This window comes from Marmota marmota, unplaced genomic scaffold (assembly GCF_001458135.2).
Source record: "Marmota marmota marmota unplaced genomic scaffold, marMar, whole genome shotgun sequence".
Taxonomy (NCBI): Eukaryota; Metazoa; Chordata; class Mammalia; order Rodentia; family Sciuridae; genus Marmota; species Marmota marmota.
In genome coordinates, this window is record NW_025999991.1 from 11,068,229 (window position 1) to 11,086,330 (window position 18,102).

At 57.4% G+C, this 18,102-nt stretch overlaps 1 protein-coding gene across 8 annotated transcripts in view; it reads left to right on the forward strand.

The window, feature by feature from the left end:
• The window catches only part of Ctdp1 (CTD phosphatase subunit 1), a 45,450-nt gene that overhangs the window by 12,517 nt on the left and 14,831 nt on the right, over positions 1-18,102 (forward strand). For 2 of the 8 annotated variants that reach the window (XM_048806684.1, XM_015499600.2), the window contains exons 3-11: positions 368-461; positions 2,851-2,979; positions 4,716-4,866; positions 8,546-8,636; positions 9,341-9,507; positions 10,425-11,459; positions 13,020-13,161; positions 13,791-13,906; positions 13,998-14,207. In XM_048806684.1, the coding sequence (XP_048662641.1) occupies positions 368-461; positions 2,851-2,979; positions 4,716-4,866; positions 8,546-8,636; positions 9,341-9,507; positions 10,425-11,459; positions 13,020-13,161; positions 13,791-13,906; positions 13,998-14,207 (2,135 nt within the window). Of the gene's footprint in view, positions 1-367; positions 462-2,850; positions 2,980-4,715; positions 4,867-8,545; positions 8,637-9,340; positions 9,508-10,424; positions 11,460-13,019; positions 13,162-13,790; positions 13,907-13,997; positions 14,208-16,216; positions 16,360-18,102 lie in introns of all 8 variants that reach the window. The other 6 variants (XM_048806683.1, XM_048806685.1, XM_048806686.1 and 3 more) reach the window with 4 other exon arrangements.

Genomic DNA, 18,102 nt, shown 5'->3' on the forward strand with positions numbered 1-18,102 from the left:
TTTTTTTTTTTTTTTTTTTTTTTTTTTTTTTTTTTTTTTTTTTTTTTTTCTGTTTCACCTATAGGCCTGTTCATGGGTCTCATGACTTCGTAGTTAATTAGAGGGTTTTGACCCTGAATGCAACTAACTCTTGCCTGCAGGCGTGAGTGTGGCTGGGACAGCTGAGCTTTGTGGCCCAGAGAGTGGCTTACTGAGAGCTTGGGGTCTGGTGCTTTCCTGATGGTGCTCAGACAGTGGAGGGCATTCCCCAGCTGCCGCAGAGCAGGGTTCTGGGCAGGGGCAGCGGGCATGGCCCTGCCTGCAGCTTGGAGCCCGTCCCAGTTAACCCAGGCACAGCACCTTCTAAGGTATCTTCTTGCATTCAAAGGCTGCAGAGCAAGAATGGCGAGCAGCAGGTGCCGCTGTCCACAGCAACCGTGTCCATGGTCCACAGTGTGCCAGAGCTGATGGTGAGCTCTGAGGTGAGTGTACACAGGGTCCTGTGAAGACATGGGACCCGCCTACAGTGTCATTTCTGAAGGGTAGCTGTGCAGTGGCTCAAACGTTTCAGACTGATGGCTTCTGTCCTCCGCTTTCTTCAACCAGCAAGTCTGCCCCACAGCTGCATGGCAGGAACCTCCCTCATGCTGCCAGTGCAGGCACCGCTCTGTTTGGGTGCCCCTCGAGCCAGATTCTGGGTGAAAGGGAGGTGGTGGATGCCTGGACACAGCTCCAGAGGCAGCATGCTTCCCAGGGTGTGCACAGGGAGGACAGCAGGGCAGGCGGCTGTGAGGGACAAGGCTGCTGGGGCAGTCTGCTGCCCAGGAACTGCCATCGTCCTGGGGCTGGTGGAGCTAGGGATCAGCTGCCATAGAGAGTATTGGAAGTGAGGTGGCCAGGGTGGGATCCAGGTGACATCTGCTGTGCTGCTGGTTGAGAACACCGTGGCGGGTAGCAGGTCCTGTGCAGGACTGGGAGGGAGGCCCTCCAGATCGTCTTGAGTGTCTGTGCTGCTCTGGTACCCACGGGTCACCCTGAAGCTTGTGGCCGTATGGGCCTCTGTCTGGTGTGCAGGCAAGTGTCCCGGGAGGGGCAGGAGCTAGCATCCTCCATCCCCCCACCCCCAGCACCTGTAGAGAGTTCCACCACCAGTGGGAGTTTTTTCTGGGTTGTGAGAATGCTTCAGGGTCATCCATTTCTCTAAGTGGGGAAACATGGCTCATCAGGAGGATTTGGTCAGACTTATGCTCTCAAGTGACACACAGCAACTTCAGTCTGTTTTTATGGGGAAGACAGAATGCCAGATGCACTGTTCTGGTTTTTCTGGATCACTGAACTTTAAACAAATGTGAATGCGTATGTGTGTGTGAAACAAAGTGAATGCGTGTGTGTGTGTGAAACAAAGTGAATGCGTGTGTGTGTGAAACAAAGTGAATGCGTATGTGTGTGTAAAACAAAGTCGGGAACTTTGGGGTTACAGGAGAAGGGCGTCTCCCATCTTCCCACCACAGCAGAACTGCTGGCCCTTTATGCCACATCCCTTTCGGGAGCCATGTGGCAGGAGGTCTCCAGCTCACCTCTTCTGTGACTAGCTGAATGCAGTCAAAGCAAGAAACCTGGCGTGAAGCACACCCGACATATTTACCTAGTGGATACGTTTGCCCTCTAGGAGGTTGGGCAGGGCCGTCTCAGAGGAGAGCCCGTGCTGGGCCTGGAGTGTGGCCGTGCTGTGGCACATCTCTGGGCCCAGCCGGGCCCCCGGGTGTTGCAGAGAAAGAGGCATGCCCGCACAGCCAAAGCTGCTGCAGGGTTCTCTGCCGCCGCTTGCTTGCAGTCTCGCAGGGAGGGTTTCAGGTGAGTAGTGCTGAGCGGCAGTAAACTCCCAACAGGAGACTCGGGAAGAGGAGAAGCAGAGAGAGAGCCTTCAGTGCGACACCAGGTGTCCTGTGCAGTCTCTGAGAACAGCAGCCCTGGAGAGTCGGGGTCGGGGATCTGGCTTCATTGTCCTTGTTCTGCTCTCTTCTTCCCCCATACATGTCCCTTGGTGTAGCCTCAGGGGATCTCCTCACGACGACCTCGTCACAGGGTGGTTGTGCCCCTGTGATGAGGGAGTGAATGTCTGGGAGACCTGGTCATAGGAGAGAGTGGTCCCGTAAGGGGTCGTAGTTCACTTCCTCCCGGGAGGCTCTGACACACCAGGCCCTGTTTCCCTGAAGCTCACCGGCTTCCGTCAGGCCCCATGCCCGGGGTGAGAGTCACCTTAGGGTCGTGATCACCTACAACCAGGCGAGGTTGGGCATTGGGGTTCCCGTTGCCAGATGCCCACTTCTCCCGGAGGGCTCCCTGGGGTCTCAGTCGGATGACTTATGGATCTTCTTAGTGCTCACGTCTGACGTCGGCCCCTGCCTGTTCACGGCTGATGGCCTACCGCACAGTGATGAGGGCAGCGCTGGGCCAGGAGGACTGACCCTCCTCCCTGGCCTCTGGAGCAGGCCGGTGGTTCGCCCCGTCAGCCTCCTCTGTGATTGTTGCAGCTCACCCGAACTGAGGTGTCCCCTAGCATTCAGCTGAGTTGTTACAGACACCCACTTCCTTTCCCCCTCTGCGTTCCATATCTAGTCAATCACAAAGTGCCACCGTGACCCACATTCCCGTAAGCAGGTTTTGACCAGACAGACTGGATTTTGGTCAGTGTGCAGCACTGGCCAGTGGGGAGACCCTGAGTGTGCAGGCCGCTGTTGACTGTAGGTCCTGGGCATGTGATGGTGCTGATGCGCACCTACAGTGTCCTTTTACTTCTTTTAATGGAATTGGGCTCTACATTGGATCCAGATATAAGTACTCTTTTTTAATTTTTTCTTTTAATTTTAGCAAGCTGAAAAACTTGGAAGGGAAGATCAGCAAAGACTACATCGAAACAGAAAACTAGTCCTCATGGTTGATTTGGACCAGACCTTAATTCACACGACAGAGCAGCACTGTCCACAGATGTCAAACAAAGTGAGTACTGTCATCTGTTCCCAACGTGGCTCTCCTAGAAGCCTCCGCACCCATGATTCAGTGTGAGAGTACGTTGTCTTGGGGCTGGGGTTGAGGCTCAGTGGTAGAGCGCTTGCCTAGCGTATGTGAGGCACTGATTCAATTCTCAGCACCACACACAAATAAATAAATTAAAGGTCCATCAACAGCTAAAAAATGTTTTTTAAAAAGAGTACATAGTCTTGTTTTTAATACTTCTATAGGTCACCCTGTGTTTGGGGAGCAGATTAGCCAGTGTAGACATGATCTCGTGCTGCAGTTCACTGTGTCTGAGTTGTGGTAATTATCCTACGTGGTTGTTAGGTCCTAAGGGAAAATCACATCACCATGGGTGGTTAGCAGTTACCAGTGATAGTTAACTGTCACCATGTGTGGTTAGCAGAAGTAGTCACCACAGGTAATAGTCATAGGCAGTTGTGGGTGATTGTTATGGTTACCAGGGGTAGTTACCCCAGGGAGCTGTGGTAGTTATTATGGGTAGTTGTTAGGTCCCGAGGGACTGTCACCATGTGTGGTTAACATGGTTATAAGTGGCAGTTAATCATCACAATGGGTAGTTGGTAGTTACTATGGGTAGTTAGCAGAAGTGATCACTTTCGGTAATTGTGGGTGATTGCGTGGTTATGAGGGGTAGATACATCGGGAGCTGTGGTAGTTGTCAGGTCCTGGTGGTTAGTGTGCTTACAGGGCAGTTGGCTTCAGTGGGTGTCAGCCTGAACTTCCTCAATCATGAGTGTGAAAGGTTTTCCCCTGGTGTGTATCAGTGCTGGCGACTGGCTCCTCCTGAGGTCCTGGTTGGGCCCTGCAGTTTTCGAGATGACCAGCACCTCGCCAGGGTAACTTTTCCTCTTCAGGAGAGGATAAGCCCCCTGAGAAATAGTGAAGTCTGAAATAGTGAAGAAATAAAAGAGACAAAGTCAGAGAATCGGGGTTTTTTTGTTTTTGTTTTTTGGTTTTTTTAGTATATTTTTTATTTTTAGGTGGACATAATATCTTTATTTTGTTTTTACGTGGTGCTGAGAATCGAACCCAGTGCCTCATGCAGGCTAGGCCAGCGTGCTACCACTGGAGCCACATCCCCAGCCCAGAGAATCAGTTTTAAAAGCAGAGTGCCTAGGCTGGGGCTGGGGCTCAGTGGTGGAGCACTTGACTAGCACTGGGGTCCATCCTCAGCACAGCATGTCAGTTAACAAACGTATAAAATAAAGGTACTGTGTCCATCTACAACTAAAACCAAATGAATAAAGGCATTGTATCCATCTACAACTAAAAAACATTTAAAATAGAATAAAGCAGAGTGCCTGACAGAGTCTTCTAGTCCTGGGAGGTGCTGGAACCCAACAGTTAAAAAATGGCTCCAGTTATTCAAGGGAGAGGATCAAAGGAAGGGATACGGTTTCAGCAGGCGGAGTCTTTGTTTATGGTGTCTTGCCGTCAACAGGTTGATGGGCATCTTGACAAGCCACACTCATCTCTGAGAGGCTTGGGGACCTTTGGGCAGAGCTGAGTAGGAGCTCACATGTGTCTGGGCGTCGCACCAGCAGGATTTTCCTATTCGACGGCTCTGATGCCGGTTTGGTCCCTGCACCGTTCACAGATGGCTCCCGACACTGGAGCGCGTCTGCAGACTCCTGCCGAGCCGCAGTCGCAGGTGCCCGCAGCCTGTGCGCGCTCTCATGGCCCTGTGGTCCTTTCAGGGCATCTTCCACTTCCAGCTGGGTCGGGGTGAGCCGATGCTGCACACCCGCTTGCGCCCGCACTGCAAGGACTTCCTGGAGAAGATCGCCAAGCTGTACGAGCTGCATGTCTTCACCTTCGGCAGCCGGCTGTACGCACACACCATTGCAGGTCAGTTGGCTACTGCAGGACCAGCAGTGGGGTCAGGGCTGCCCATCTGTGGGCATCTTCAGGGACAGGATGTTAGCTTAACGATGAGGGCAGGAGAACACAGGCTCAGTTCTTGTGTTAACAGCAGGACGTTGGTAGGTGAGAAATTCTGCTGTGGCAGCCGAGTGCTCTGGCCAGGAGGCACCGAGTAGGCCAGTGTGCAGGACCATGGGTGCGTGGGAACAATGGTGGGAATGTGCTTTCTGAAACTGTTTTACTGAAGGCTGGCACAGCTCCCGAGTCGCTGAAGGAGGGCCTCTGGCGCCCGCCACTGGTCGTGGCGGCACTTGAGCTGCTCTGCAGTGGCTTCCGGCACTGGGTCCTGTGCGGAAGACCGTCTGACCCCCATGTGCCGCTGCCACACAGGGCCAGGGCAGTCCACAGAAAGACAGTGTGGGGAAGGAGGGGCTGGGCACCGCAGTCAGGACCTGTGTCACACTACAAAGCAGGTGTCCTGTCCGGGCTGGGTGCCCGGCAGGGGGCTCTGTGGGGACAGCAGGCAGGAGTCCCACTGCCCCAAGTGGGCATGCCTGCTGCAGCGTGGCAACTGTACCTTGGCAGCAGCTGCAAAAGCCTCTTCAGTCAAGTACTTAGAAACTCACAAGGTTCACTTTGTTTTGGGTTTTTGATTGGTGATTAAAGAACTTGGAAATTTCTATGATTTCTAGTTCTCCCTTTAGTATTAGTGTCCTTGTAGGAAAGTTTTTTAAATAGATTTTTTTATCCTTTTTTTTTTTTTTTTAGAGCAGCATTAGGTTCACAGAAAAATTGAGCAGAGTGCAGAGACTCCCCATGTACCCCCACATACACGTGCTCCGCCTCCCTCAGGTCAGCATCCACTGCAGGGTGGTGTGTCTGCCATGATGGGCTGCCTGCGTGGGGGCTGTTCATCAGGACAGGGAGCAGCATGTTAAAGTGAGCTCGTCTTGTTTTGCCCTTGATGTGTGGCTGTAGTGTAGCCGAAGCCTGAGAGGCAGGACGGGACTGTGTGTTTAAGCTAGTTATTTTCCACAGTCCCTGTGTGCACCCTGGAGTCGTCTTCTCGGGGACGTCAGGACGTTCGATGGGTCTGAGCTTTTGGAGCACAGTGAGGGTGAGCATGTGGCAGGCCCAGTCGACCTAGAGAGGGTTAGTGTCAGCAAAGCCGCATTCCCGGCTTTCATCCAGTCACACCCTTCTCCTCAGCCCCTTGACATGGGGTGTCACCCAGAGAGCCTGGCCTCAGGGAGACCTCTATCCAGAGGGGCTGGGCCTTGTTGCAGGCAGACTGGGCTGGAGAAGTGTGGCTTTCCTTCCATGGAATGTCCACTGGGTGGCAGCAGTTCACACAGGGAGGAAGCAGACATTTTCTAGGTCAGATTTTTGCAAGTGAGAAACTTGCAAAGAAGCAAGGTTTTTAACAACGGTGGCTACTAAGTGTCCTCTTTTATCATTCCTTTAGTTTTCAGAGTTAACTGCTTACAGAATGTGTACTTGGGTGATAATTAGGATACAAATGTTAGCAGTTTGAATACTCTTCCCTTATTGTAGAGACTGTTAATCCTATCACCACTGGGTAGCTTCAATGTTCACAGGGAATTTACATTACAAGTATACGGGGTGACTTATTTCTTCTGAAAAAGCAAGCGTTTGGTGCTAATGAAATGCTAAGGGTGGGTGATCTGGGATAAGTGAGGCCTGCCAGGGCTGCATTCTAACATCAGGAGGTAGTGGATGCTCAGGACACAGAGCCCCCTTCCATGAGATCGTCTGACCCCCTGTGTGCTGCTGCCACACAGGGCCAGGGCAGTCCACAGAAAGCCAGTGTGGGGAAGGAGGAGCTGGGCACTGCAGTCAGGACCTGTGTCACACTACAAAGCAGGTGTCCATGTGCATCTGGGCACCCAACAGAGGCAGTGGAGTGAGATGTGACCCAAAACACCAGTCTTCAAAGAGCAGGTCATATTGCAGTGTGGGTGCAAAAGTGCCTCCCGGACATCTGGCTGAGCCTGCTCTTGCCCGCGGCTGCAGCGAGGTCCAGGAGCCACACCCCCTCTGGACTGCTGTCCTCTCCATCAGGGGTTCCCTGTGCTCTGAAGTCCACTCCGAGTCTTCTGCCTGGCAAGACTCTAGGCAGGGCAAGCCAGCGAGCGGCCCTGGGCAGGCTGCCCCGCCTGCCGAGGGCCGGGTTCCTGTCTCCTGCACATGCTGGGTTTGTGCCCGTTCTTTGCGGGGCTGTATTATTGCCATGGGTTTCCCCAGGTGCCTTAAATGGCAAGTGACGTTAAGTTGCTCAGCTGGCATTGAACCTGGACCACCAGTGTCTTCACCCCAGGAGATGACGTGAGAAACCTGCTTTGTTTCCGGCTACTTCTCCTGCTTCCACAGACCGGAATACTTTTACTGTCCTGTTTTTCTGTGTTCTCTGTATTAAAACGGCATGTCTGATTATTAAATAACGTAGATGTAAACTTTGCAGCCTTACTAAATGTGATGTTTGGTACAGTGCAAGCAGGTACTTTGATAGGAAATTGATCCTTTGCCGACTGTTAGTATGTAACGTAAAGCTTATTACCTTCTCAGTTCCCCAGGCCAGTTTCCGTGATGTTGCTTAAGTTTGCAGCACTGGGAAGTGGTGCATGCCAGTAGGAAGTGGTTGCAATGACCCTGCTCTGTGTTTCTGCTTTGTAGTGTGTGTGTGTGTGTCAGTTCAGCAGCTCCCCCGGTCTGCAGTTCTGCGTCCACAGAGAAGGGCAACTCTTGTATTACCTTGGGGTCTCAGGTACCCATGGCTGAAAGCAGTCAACAATTGATAGGCTTTAATCGTGCCATTCTGAGTGGGGATGCGGCTTGGCCCCTTGACTGGTGTGTCCATGGTGATGCACTACCCACTTCATGGCCACTTGGTAGCCATCGCAGTCATCAGATTGACATTGTGGTATCAGGGTGCTGTGTTCCAGTAACACTTTCCTTAGTAACAGCCTCAAAGCCGAGGAGCAGTGGTGCTGGCAGTTCAGGTATGCCAGAGAGCCAGAGGTATGCTCTGCACCACTGCTTGTGGTCACAGGCAGGAGTGCCAAGGAGTGCCCCCAGGTGCTTGAGAGAGACCATGTCCACCCTGCTGTTGCAACATGTTGCTGCGGTGGCTTTGCTTGGTCATTGTTGTGAGTCTCTCACTGCCCCGTGTACAGGCTGAACTTTATCACATGTCTGTGTGTATAGGGAAGACAGCAGGCAAGGTCTCGGTGCCACCCGGGCTTCAGGCACCGCCGGTACCCCTGTTGGTGTTGGGGAAGGTGGAGGGGCTCCCGTCAGGCAGTCAGGCAGCTTAGCCCTCAGACCTCAGAGGCGAGGAGCCCCCATCACCTGTGCCTGAGACGGGGACGTTTCCTCACTTCACCACAGCTCTGTCGAGGTCACTTAGCTTGGTCAGGCAGTGGTTTCAAATTAACAGCACTACAGACACGCACGCGGTTCATTCTGGAGGAATTGAAGCCCAGGGTTCGAGCCTAGGAGACCGTGTAAGTGGTCTCACCTGGGAAGAATGCGACTTGCTGGCACCACCGCCGGGCATGTCCGCTGGGGTGGGGCGACGCTGGTGCGTGGTGCAGAGGGGCGCGTCTGCCCCCAGGCGTGCAGTTCTGTCGGTTTTCTTTCACAGGCTTTCTAGACCCCGAGAAGAAGCTTTTTTCCCACCGGATCTTGTCGAGGGATGAGTGCATCGACCCGTTTTCTAAGACAGGAAATCTGCGGTATGTGCCAGGCAGGGCCCGTCACTGAGCAGGGCCCCATTTGGCTTCTACTTTCAAAGTTGCATTTTGAGAACCAGAGTGAGGGCTCTGGAGTTGCGTCTTCTGGGAGTTGCCCGGTCTTCAGCAGTGGCTGTGGAGAGCCACAGGCGCCTCCTCCCCCTGAGCCCTGCCCTGGGTCCAGAGTCCCCTGTGCTCTGCTGCTCTGCCCCAAGCGGCACAGTGGCCATCTCACCCTGCACTCGTGGCCCCACAGCCTGCTGTTGAGGCTCTGCGTCACTCTCACTTCACATAGGCCTGGGGACAGTGCTCCAGGTCCCACGCCTGTGCAGAGGGCCTCCTGGACCCGGCTCCAGAGGCAGGCAGTGGACTTCCCACTCTAAAGTTACCACCTCTTTCCTGCTGGGCTCCTGGGGAACTTGGGAACCTGACTGCACAGGGTTGAGCCTGGCCCCATGGCTGGACGCCTGAAATGTGTACTGTCTGGCCCTTTAAGAAAAGGGTTGCCTCCTGTTGTCAAGGAGAATTGGAAATAGTGCTGCCGGTCTGATTCCTTTGATGTGACTCTCTGGAACCACCAGGGGTGGGAGCTGAGTAAAGGTCCCCTCCTCTCGTAAACCTGCTCTGCTCGAGGCGTCTCCTCAGCAGAACAGAGCGCTGCGCCCGCTGGTCACTGCTTGGTGCAAATCGCCTGTTTTCACTTGTAGAAACCTCTTTCCCTGCGGGGACTCCATGGTCTGCATCATCGATGACCGAGAAGATGTCTGGAAGTTCGCCCCCAACCTGATAACTGTGAAGAAGTATGTGTATTTCCCAGGCACAGGCGACGTGAACGCACCCCCTGGGCACCGGGAGTCTCAGGCGAGGAAGAAAGGTGGGCCGTCTCCTGGCGCGCCTCCCAGAAGCCAGCGCTCTGCTTCAGCGTCTGTCTCTCCTCTCGTCCTGTCTCTGTTTTGGCTGCTGTAAAGTCAAGATTCACTTTTTAAATTTATATTGCAATTTTATAGAATTTGCTTATATTTCAGTTTTATTGGGGGCTTATGTGATACTGAAGGTCGGGGTAATTAAAATCGGTATCTTCTTGGTCAGGTGAGATTCTAGATGCTTCTCAGCACTGGGCGCTGCAGCTCGTCCAGTTTTCCTTAAAGCCTCCGCATTCCTCAGAGGGTGTGAGAGGTGGGTGCCGGGGCTCTCTCATGAGGATGCCCAGAGCTCAGGGCCCTGGCTGTGCCCTCCTGGAGTCCGCAGGGAACCATGGACCTCCTCTCAGGCACGCTTGAGGCAAAGCCTGTTGAGGAGACGTGATTTGGTTTTTTGTTTTTGTTGTAATTTTTCAAAAGCTTTTTTGTAGTTGTGGATGGACAGCATGCCTCTGTTTTGTTTGTTCTTTTTTTTGTAGTGCTCACATATGCTAGGCAAGTGCTCTGTCGCTGAGCTACGGCCCCAGCCCCTTGATTTGGTTTTCAGAGTTTCTGTTGGTCTCTTTAGTTTCAAAGCAGGACATCTTGAGGCACGCAGTCACTGCTGTAGTCACTAAAGTAGAACTTAGAGGTCAAGGCCAGGGGAAGGTGGTGCTCAAGGGCCCCTTGCAGGGTGTGTGGTGGGGACCTTCTCCTGTAAAGCCAGGGCCCGTGTGGGTGGAAGGGCGCCAGGTCGGCGTGGCCGCAACCTGGGCGTTGCCGCTGGCTCCTGACAGGGTGGGTGGTTGTGGTGTGGGGAGGCGCGTGCTCAGGGTTCAGAACTGCCGAACGGCGGGTAACAGAAGCCTTTCCCTTTGTGTTCACATTTCAGTAAACCATTCTTCTAAAGGCGCCGATGTCTTGGAACCAGCCCCGTCTGTGAAAGAGCCCGAGGAGGGCAGACCCGTTGCCGGGGCAGAGCGGAGCAATGGCCTCGGGAAGCCTACCCGAGAGGTGAATGGCAGTGAGGCTGCACTGGGAGCGTCTCCCAGCAAAGCAGATGAGAGGGACGCCTGGCCCTGTCCCCGGGCCCCTGGTGGCCGTGAGCTGGCCGAGGCTCCAGAGCCCCAAGCCCAAGCATCCTGTGAACAGGGAGGCCGGACCTCACCAGGGGCCCAGCCCACACAGGGCGCCTCCAGCCCGGAGTTGGATTTTGACTTGTCCAGTGACAGCGAGAGCAGTGAGTCGGAGGGCCCCAAGTCGTCCTCCTCAACCTCTGAGGGGGAGAGTGAGAGGAGGAGCCGAAAGAGACCTGCAGCTGCCCGCGATGGCGTCAAAGCCGCACAGCAGGGAGGTCCGCCTGACACGGGCGGGGAGAGACTGGCAGGGGCAGGCCCCCCTGGAGAGCCAGGGCCCAGAGTCCACACACAGGACAAAGGGCCAGACCTGGACGGGCAGGAGGAGGGTGAGCGAGATGGCCTCTGTGGCCTGGGCAATGGCTGTGTGGACAGGAAGGAGGCAGAGACGGAGTCCCAGAATAGCGAGCAGTCGGGCATCACCGCCGGCGAGTCCCTAGACCAGAGCATGGAGGAGGAGGAGGAGGAGGACACGGACGAGGACGACCACCTGATCCACCTGGAGGAGATCCTGGTGCGTGTGCACAGGGACTACTACTCCAGGTACGACAGGTACCTCAACCAGGAGCTCGCGGAGGCTCCGGACATACGCAAGATCGTGCCAGAGCTCAAGAGCAAGGTGTTGGCGGACGTCGCGGTGATATTCAGTGGGTTGCACCCAACCAACTTCCCTGTGGAGAAGACCCGTGAGCACTACCATGCCACGGCCTTGGGGGCCAGGGTCCTCACCCAGCTTGTGCTGAGCCCCGACGCCCCTGACAGGGCCACCCACCTGATCGCAGCACGGGCTGGTAAGTGCCCCCCCCACGTTCTGCGGGCGCAGCAGGCCAGCCGCGCGCTCTGGGTGGTCGAGGCCTGCCTCCACCCGATGGCAGTCCCTGTCCTGGAGGCTGGCATGGCTGTGCGTGGCCCAGTGCGCAGTCAGGAACACTTTCTAGAACAGGGACCTGTGAGAGCGGGTGGGTGATGCCCTTTGGCGGACTTCTTGGCCCGGGTACATTCTGTGGGCCTCTGCACTGGCGGCTGGCCACTGTGGGTCCTTTGAGCAGTCGCTGTGCTGCTCTGGGATGGTGGAGCTCTCTCCAGGAGCAGTGGGAGGGAGCCAGCCAGAGGCTGCGTGCCTCAGGGAGCAGGCGAAAGACGAGGAGCCCTCTGAGAAAGCCAGTTGGAGCAAAGAGAGCATTCGCTGTAGGCAGGAAAGGGGAGGACCCCCTGGAACTGGGTGCACCTCCTCTGGCTTCCGAGACCTCAGCCAAGGAGGACGGAACCCTGGAGTGACGGGCGAGCTTGCAGGGATGCTCACCCCAGACGCGTGAAGACTGCCAGCTGCCTCAGCCTTGCCTGTCACAGCTGCTGTCAGCGAGTCAGGGCTGCAGACGCTTGGCTTCACCTCAGGCCTGTTTCCACGGAGGCCGGCGTGGTCCTGTTGGATGCTGTGCCTCGGGTCCACGTCGGGCTGCGCAGAGCCTTGGGTCATAGTGTGGAGGGCTCCCACCACCGTGTGCCGTGCTCAGGGCCAGAGGCAGGCTCTTCTCCCAGCCAGATCCCCTGCCCGGAGAAGGCACGGGGGGGGCTCCAGCCTCCACCCTCCACCCGCAGGTAGAGGAGGTGTGGCTCAGGTCCCTGGCTTTTGTACCCGAGTGCTTCCACACGTGGCTGTTGTCCCGCGGCCACCCAGCACCTGACCCGCAGCTTCTCCTGCGCGCTCTGGGCTTGTTCCCTGTGGGACACCCTCGTCCTCTTGGCTCTCGTGTTCAGGATTCACGTGAGGTAGGCAGCACCTTGTCCTGCCTCACAGCACAGGGGTTGTGCCGCCAAGGGAAGTGACTGTCCCGAAGACCTAGCTGACCAGAGCTGCAGCAGCCACCTCAAGTCACAGGGGTGGGACAGGCTCAGCAGGAGCTCAGGTGGAAGCCTCAGACTAGGGGACACTCAGGATGCACGAGGGGGAGGACAGGTCCTCAGGAGGCCACCCAGGTGCTGGAGTAGAGCTGAGAGCCCGTCGGGTCCACCTAGAAGATGGTGGCATCTGGTGGGATGATGACAGCAGGGCTGCAAAGAGAGGGACAGGTGTTCGTCCCTGCGGACGGCTCTTTGGAGGGGCTGGGTGCAGTTGCGAGGCCCTGGTGGTGTGTGGAGGGAGAGCTCGAGGTCCTGGTGGTGGTGAGATACACAGGTCCTGCCCCTGGAGGCCGAGTCTCGGGCAGAAGGAGGCGATGCTGCGGGGACCTGGCCTCTCAGGGTCCCTCCTCTCGGCTCCTCCTGGTCCCTTCCCCAGGGTGTCCTTGCCCTGGGTCTGTCCCAGATGCCCTCCCCCTGCTGCAGGGACAGCCTGACAGTGGTCTCCACAGGCACGGAGAAGGTGCGGCAGGCACAGGAGTGCAGGCACCTGCACGTGGTCAGCCCCGACTGGCTGTGGAGCTGCCTGGAGCGCTGGGACAAGGTGGAGGAGCAGCTCTTCCCGCTCACGGAGGACGACGCCCGGGTGCACAGGTGGGTGCTAGGCCATGCCCCGCCCTGAGCTGTCCACCCATCAACAGGTACCTGACCACCACCGGCCTGTGGGTGTGGCTCTGCCTCATCTCCCGGCAGGCCCGCTTCACAGAGGATCAAATGAGGTCTAAGTCGGTGAGGGGAGCTTGCTGCTGGCCAGTGTCCCTGGTCCATGCCACCTGGCCCCCACAGCTGCTCCTGAGCGCTGGTGTGTTCTGCACCACCTTTGCCCCATCCCTCAAGAAAGTGAGCCCTCCCCGCCCGTAAACTCGGACAGACTGAGGAAGCCTGTGTGCAGTCATCAGAATCAGGAAGCGGAACTGCTTCCTCTGTTTGGGTGAAGCGCGATGTGGCTTTTAGTGGTGGATCTTAGCTTGCGTGCCCCGAGGGCCGGGGAGTACTGCGAGTTAGGTAAAAGCACTTTCCAGACGAGCAGACCGAAGAAAGGGCGGGCAGGGCCGGGCATAAAGGGTCGGTGCAGAGGCTGTCTTCCGTGTCTCCCGGGGAGCCACTCGAGGGTGAGTGTGCCTGCTGCTGGGCCACAGAGGCAGGGTGCCCTCGGCCCCGCGAGGGGCCACTCCCCAGGCAGCCCCCCGCTGTGCTGGTGAGGAAAGCCTGTGTCTCCACAGCACACAGGGGCTGCTCTTGCACACCCTCCATCAAGGAACCCAACCAGGAGCCAGAGGCTTTGGGCACCGTGTGCCTGGGCACTGGACATTGGTGGTCCTGCATGCTGTCCCCCCTGGTCGCTCCCTGCATCATGCCCATCATGCCCTGTGTCCCTGTGCCCCACGTGGGCATGGCTATTCTCACGGCCCTGCTCCTGCCCTCGACAGGGAGAACAGCCCTACAGCCTTCCCTGACAGGCACAGCCTGCTTCCAGCAGCCTTGTTCCACCCCACGCCCGTCCACCCCAAGGCCCAGCCTGGCCCCGAGGTCCGGATCTATGACTCCAACACAGGGAAGCTTATCAGGACAGGTGCCCAGGGCCCTACACCAGCACCCGCCGGCTCCCTGCCTGTCCACGGGGAGTCGTCCTCCTTCAGGTAAGCGTGGCGCCTGAGGCTGTCTGGGTTGTAAGGCGTCCACCCCATTAGGTGATCGTGTCAGCTGCCACGGTGTGGGCAGGGATGCTGAAGGTTGAGTTCAGTGTGTGCTGGCTCCTGGGCTGAGGGCAGCAACTCAGTTGGTGGGCACTGGGGCTCTTCTGTTCATTTCTCTGCCCCCTCTTGGGTTCCAGAACAGAAAGCAGAGAAACTTGTGATGGATCCTCTAGAGCACCCTTCATAAGCCCTGACCCTCCTCGTGGTCCTGCACGTGTGTCGGGTGCCCCCCGACAGCCCTGTGGGGTGGTGCTGGCTCTCTCTGATGCCCTCCAGGCCTAGCCTTGCAGGCCTGTTGTCCCCCGGCCACCTGCCTGTTTTCACACACTCTGCGTGTGGGTCCTGGTGATCTGAAGCAGGCGAACGTTTCCCAAAGTGGCCTCGGTGACACTTCACTGCTAAGGTGTGCTGAGACCACACAGCCAGAAAGACGACCCAGCCGGGGTCTTGGTTCAGGGTGGCTGCAGGGTGGCTCTCCTGCCTTCTGGATGTGGACAGGCCTAGCGCCACCTGGGGACACATTTTTATGCCTGAAAATGTCAGCTGCTGCTTACGTGCTGGTTCCTCCCAGTGACGGAGCGTGGTCACTTGTGGTCACTGACCACAAGGGTCGTGGTCACACACTCTGCTTCCTGTGGCAAGGCTCTAGGCTCAGACTTGCTGCATGAAGTGGGTTCCGTGTCGGGGACGCTCTGGCAGTGTTACTGCAGCATGTGCCCTGTGAGCCGTGTCCCCACCCCAGGGAGCCACGCCCTAGCTGGAGCCCTGGTGCCGGGCTTTCTCTGTGGGGAGCGTTTGGGATTCTGGCCTGAAGAGCAGTTTCACTTGGTGCCGTCGAAGGCACTGGAGAGCAGCTCCCGGCCGCAGGGCTGTGCTCGTCCACGTGGTGTGGCCTCGCCGAGCCGGTGGCAGTACCTTCCTGGGCTCAGGAGATTCACGGGCGGGGTTAGGCCGTGAAAGCAGTGAGGAGGGCACAGAGGAGGAGCCCAGTGCACCCCAGACCTCCCGCCTGGTGGGACCGCCGCGCCAGGAGCGGCTCCTTCAGTGACCAGTCAGGCAGAAGGGTCCGTGAAGTAAGCCGCGAGGTAGGAAATTCACAAGACAACTCCTCACGAGAGCCTGTGTCCCGTGGGTCTTGAGCACTGGGGTTTCCATCCCCTGGGGATTGGCGTGCACCCACCCCGCTGTGCTCTGGGCCTGGGTTTTATGAAGTTGTGCAGCTGTGGCTGCGGGAGCACTGGCCCTTGGCGATTAGCTCCATCCACAGCCACCCCCTGCAGAGGTCGCAGGTCAGGCTGGATTAGCAGGCCTGGTCTTTCTGGTGGCCAGCTCCATCCTGGAGCTGCCACTTACCCTCTGCGTCCTCCAGCGTGGGTTCTGTGCCAACAGCCAGGACTGGCGCATGCCTGTGGCACTGTGGGATCTGGCCCCGGGTGCTGATGTCTCAGTGGTAGGTGGTGCAGGGCCCTGCCCAAAGGGAAGTGCTTGGGCAGGGAAGAGCGGTGCCCTGAGTGGGTGCCTATGAAATTCAGGCCTCCGCTCCAGTGTTAAGATGAAGTCATGGATTTTAGATCAGCCACAGAACTCACACTTGCAGGTGCAGACGGGAGCCTGCCTGTTCCGAATGTGCTCCTCATGCCATGGGAAAGAGGTCACAGCTTCGCACTTTGGGTTTCTTAAGCACAAAAGCAGTTGTTGAATAACCACGGGGGTGTGTTTAAAGATCAGGTGCAGTTGTTTCTCGTCCGTTCAGCCCTGCCTGAAGCGTGTGTCTCAGTAGACAGGGATTCTAAGGGAAGTGGGAAGAAGTCATTGTGACTGAGAATAATTTGCGTAGGGTAAGCTGAATAGAGCAGAGCATGTCTTTGTCCCTGGAATGGCTGGTAATGAAGGCATAACCAGTGACAGTGACTGGCTGCAGGAGCAGTGTCCTCCGTGCCTGTCCCCAGCAGGGCCCAGCCACAGCTCTACGTGGAGAAGGGAATCGACCCCAAGGTGCTCGTGCTGTTCGTCATCACCAGCCTGTTGAGGTGCACGAGAGACAGTGATGTGGGCGGTCCAACTCACCACAGAGGATCAGACAGCCTGTTGCTCAGTCAGTCACGCCGTCTGGCAACACCGAGACCTACGGGAAGCAGCCTTTGTGTGCAGGTGGCACACGTCAGCGTTGATGGTTGAGAGCTGTTTCCAGACGCGACCACATGGCCCTTCTTCCCCTCCTGGTGCCTCACAGCACGGGGTACTGCAGGAGCTTCGGCCTGGGTACAGCCACCCTCTGGCCACGCCCCCCATGACCCGGGTGGTCAGGCTGGGCCTTCTCTCTGTGGGTGAGGGCATCAGCATGTTGCCCCCTGACAGCACCTGGCAGCGCCCCTCAATCAAACTGGAGCCTCCCTGTTCTTTTGACACTGTACCTGCCGAGTCTCGCAGGTGGAGCAGATGCGTGTGCTGGCTGCTCTCTGCACTGTGGGCCCCACACCTGCTGTGCTCCCTCTCCACCCTCCACAGAGGCCCAGTAACTGCCCCCGCCCTTGGCAACGGGAGCCCTCACCCCACCCCAGCCACCCACTCCCTGCACCTTGCCCACCTCCCCAGAGGCACCCGTGTGCCTGCCACAGTTCTGCAGAGGGCCACCCTCCCCCACCCAAGAATGACGGCCACTGCTGTTTGGGTCTAGAACCCTGGGTGGGCCCATTGTGACAGGGCTCCGGGTGCTGATGCCTACCCATGGTAGGCTGTCCTCTGAGCACGTTCTCACCCAAGGCTGGGGAACTGTGAGTTTTTCCCGACTCTTCGTGATATTTGTGGCTCTGGGCTGGGTCACTGGCTCTCCTGGAGACTCAGATGGGTGGGTGTGAGGTGCAGGACCTCATCAAAATCAAAACCTTTCCTGCCAAAGGCCCCGTGGAGAGGACGAGGCAGCGCAGGACAGACAGAGAAGACGACGGGCATGTGCAGAGCTCTGCAGGATAGCGGAAAGGGCAGGCCTCGGGGTCCCTGCATCCAGCAGGTGGGCAGAAGTGCTGTGGTGGATGCAGTCAGCTCAGCCCACACCAGCTCCCTGGCCGCCTGGGCCCGGGGAGGAAGCCATGCTGCAGGACCTCTGGACACACTGAGACTGCACAGCTGAGCACGTGTGTCTGTGTGGTTGCACCTTTTATTGTGAAACCTTTCACATTACCTGCAGTGGAAGAGATGTCACACAGAGAGTCCTCATGCCCTTGGCCAGCTCCAGTGACAGCGTCCTCCAGAACCCTGGAGCAGGCGGCACCCACAGGGCATGGCAGGAACACAGTCCCCGACAGCACCTACACCTTCCTGCTGCCCCTGGCACTGCCCTGCCTCATCCAGCCCTGGAGTTCAGCCCCTTGAAGAAGGTTGTCAAAAACAGGGCCCGGAGCCATGTGCCCTGGGGTCTGGCCTTTCACTTGCCGGTTCCCCTGGAGGTCAGTGGGTGTGGCTGCCTGGACAGTGCCCCCTGATCAGTACCCAGTCACTGCCAGCCCTCTGGGGGTACCTGGGCTGTGCCCAGAATATCTGTTGTTTCCCCATGCAGCTAAGGTCTGGCGTTGCTCTGCCATGCAGGGGTGGGCTGTGTGGCAGTGTGCCCTTGGAGAGGCTGGCCACTTCCGCCCACCTGCTGGCTGCAGGGACACCGAGACCTGCCCTTTCCCTGGCGGCTCTTGCTGCTTCCCTGCAGAGCTCTGTCTTCTCTGTCCTGCGCTGCCTGGTCCTCCCCACGGGGTCTTGGCAGGAAAGATTCTGATTTGGACGCCGTCCTGCCTCTCCAGCTCCCCCCCCGCACACCCCACTCCTCTCCCTCTCGCTCGCCTCTGCC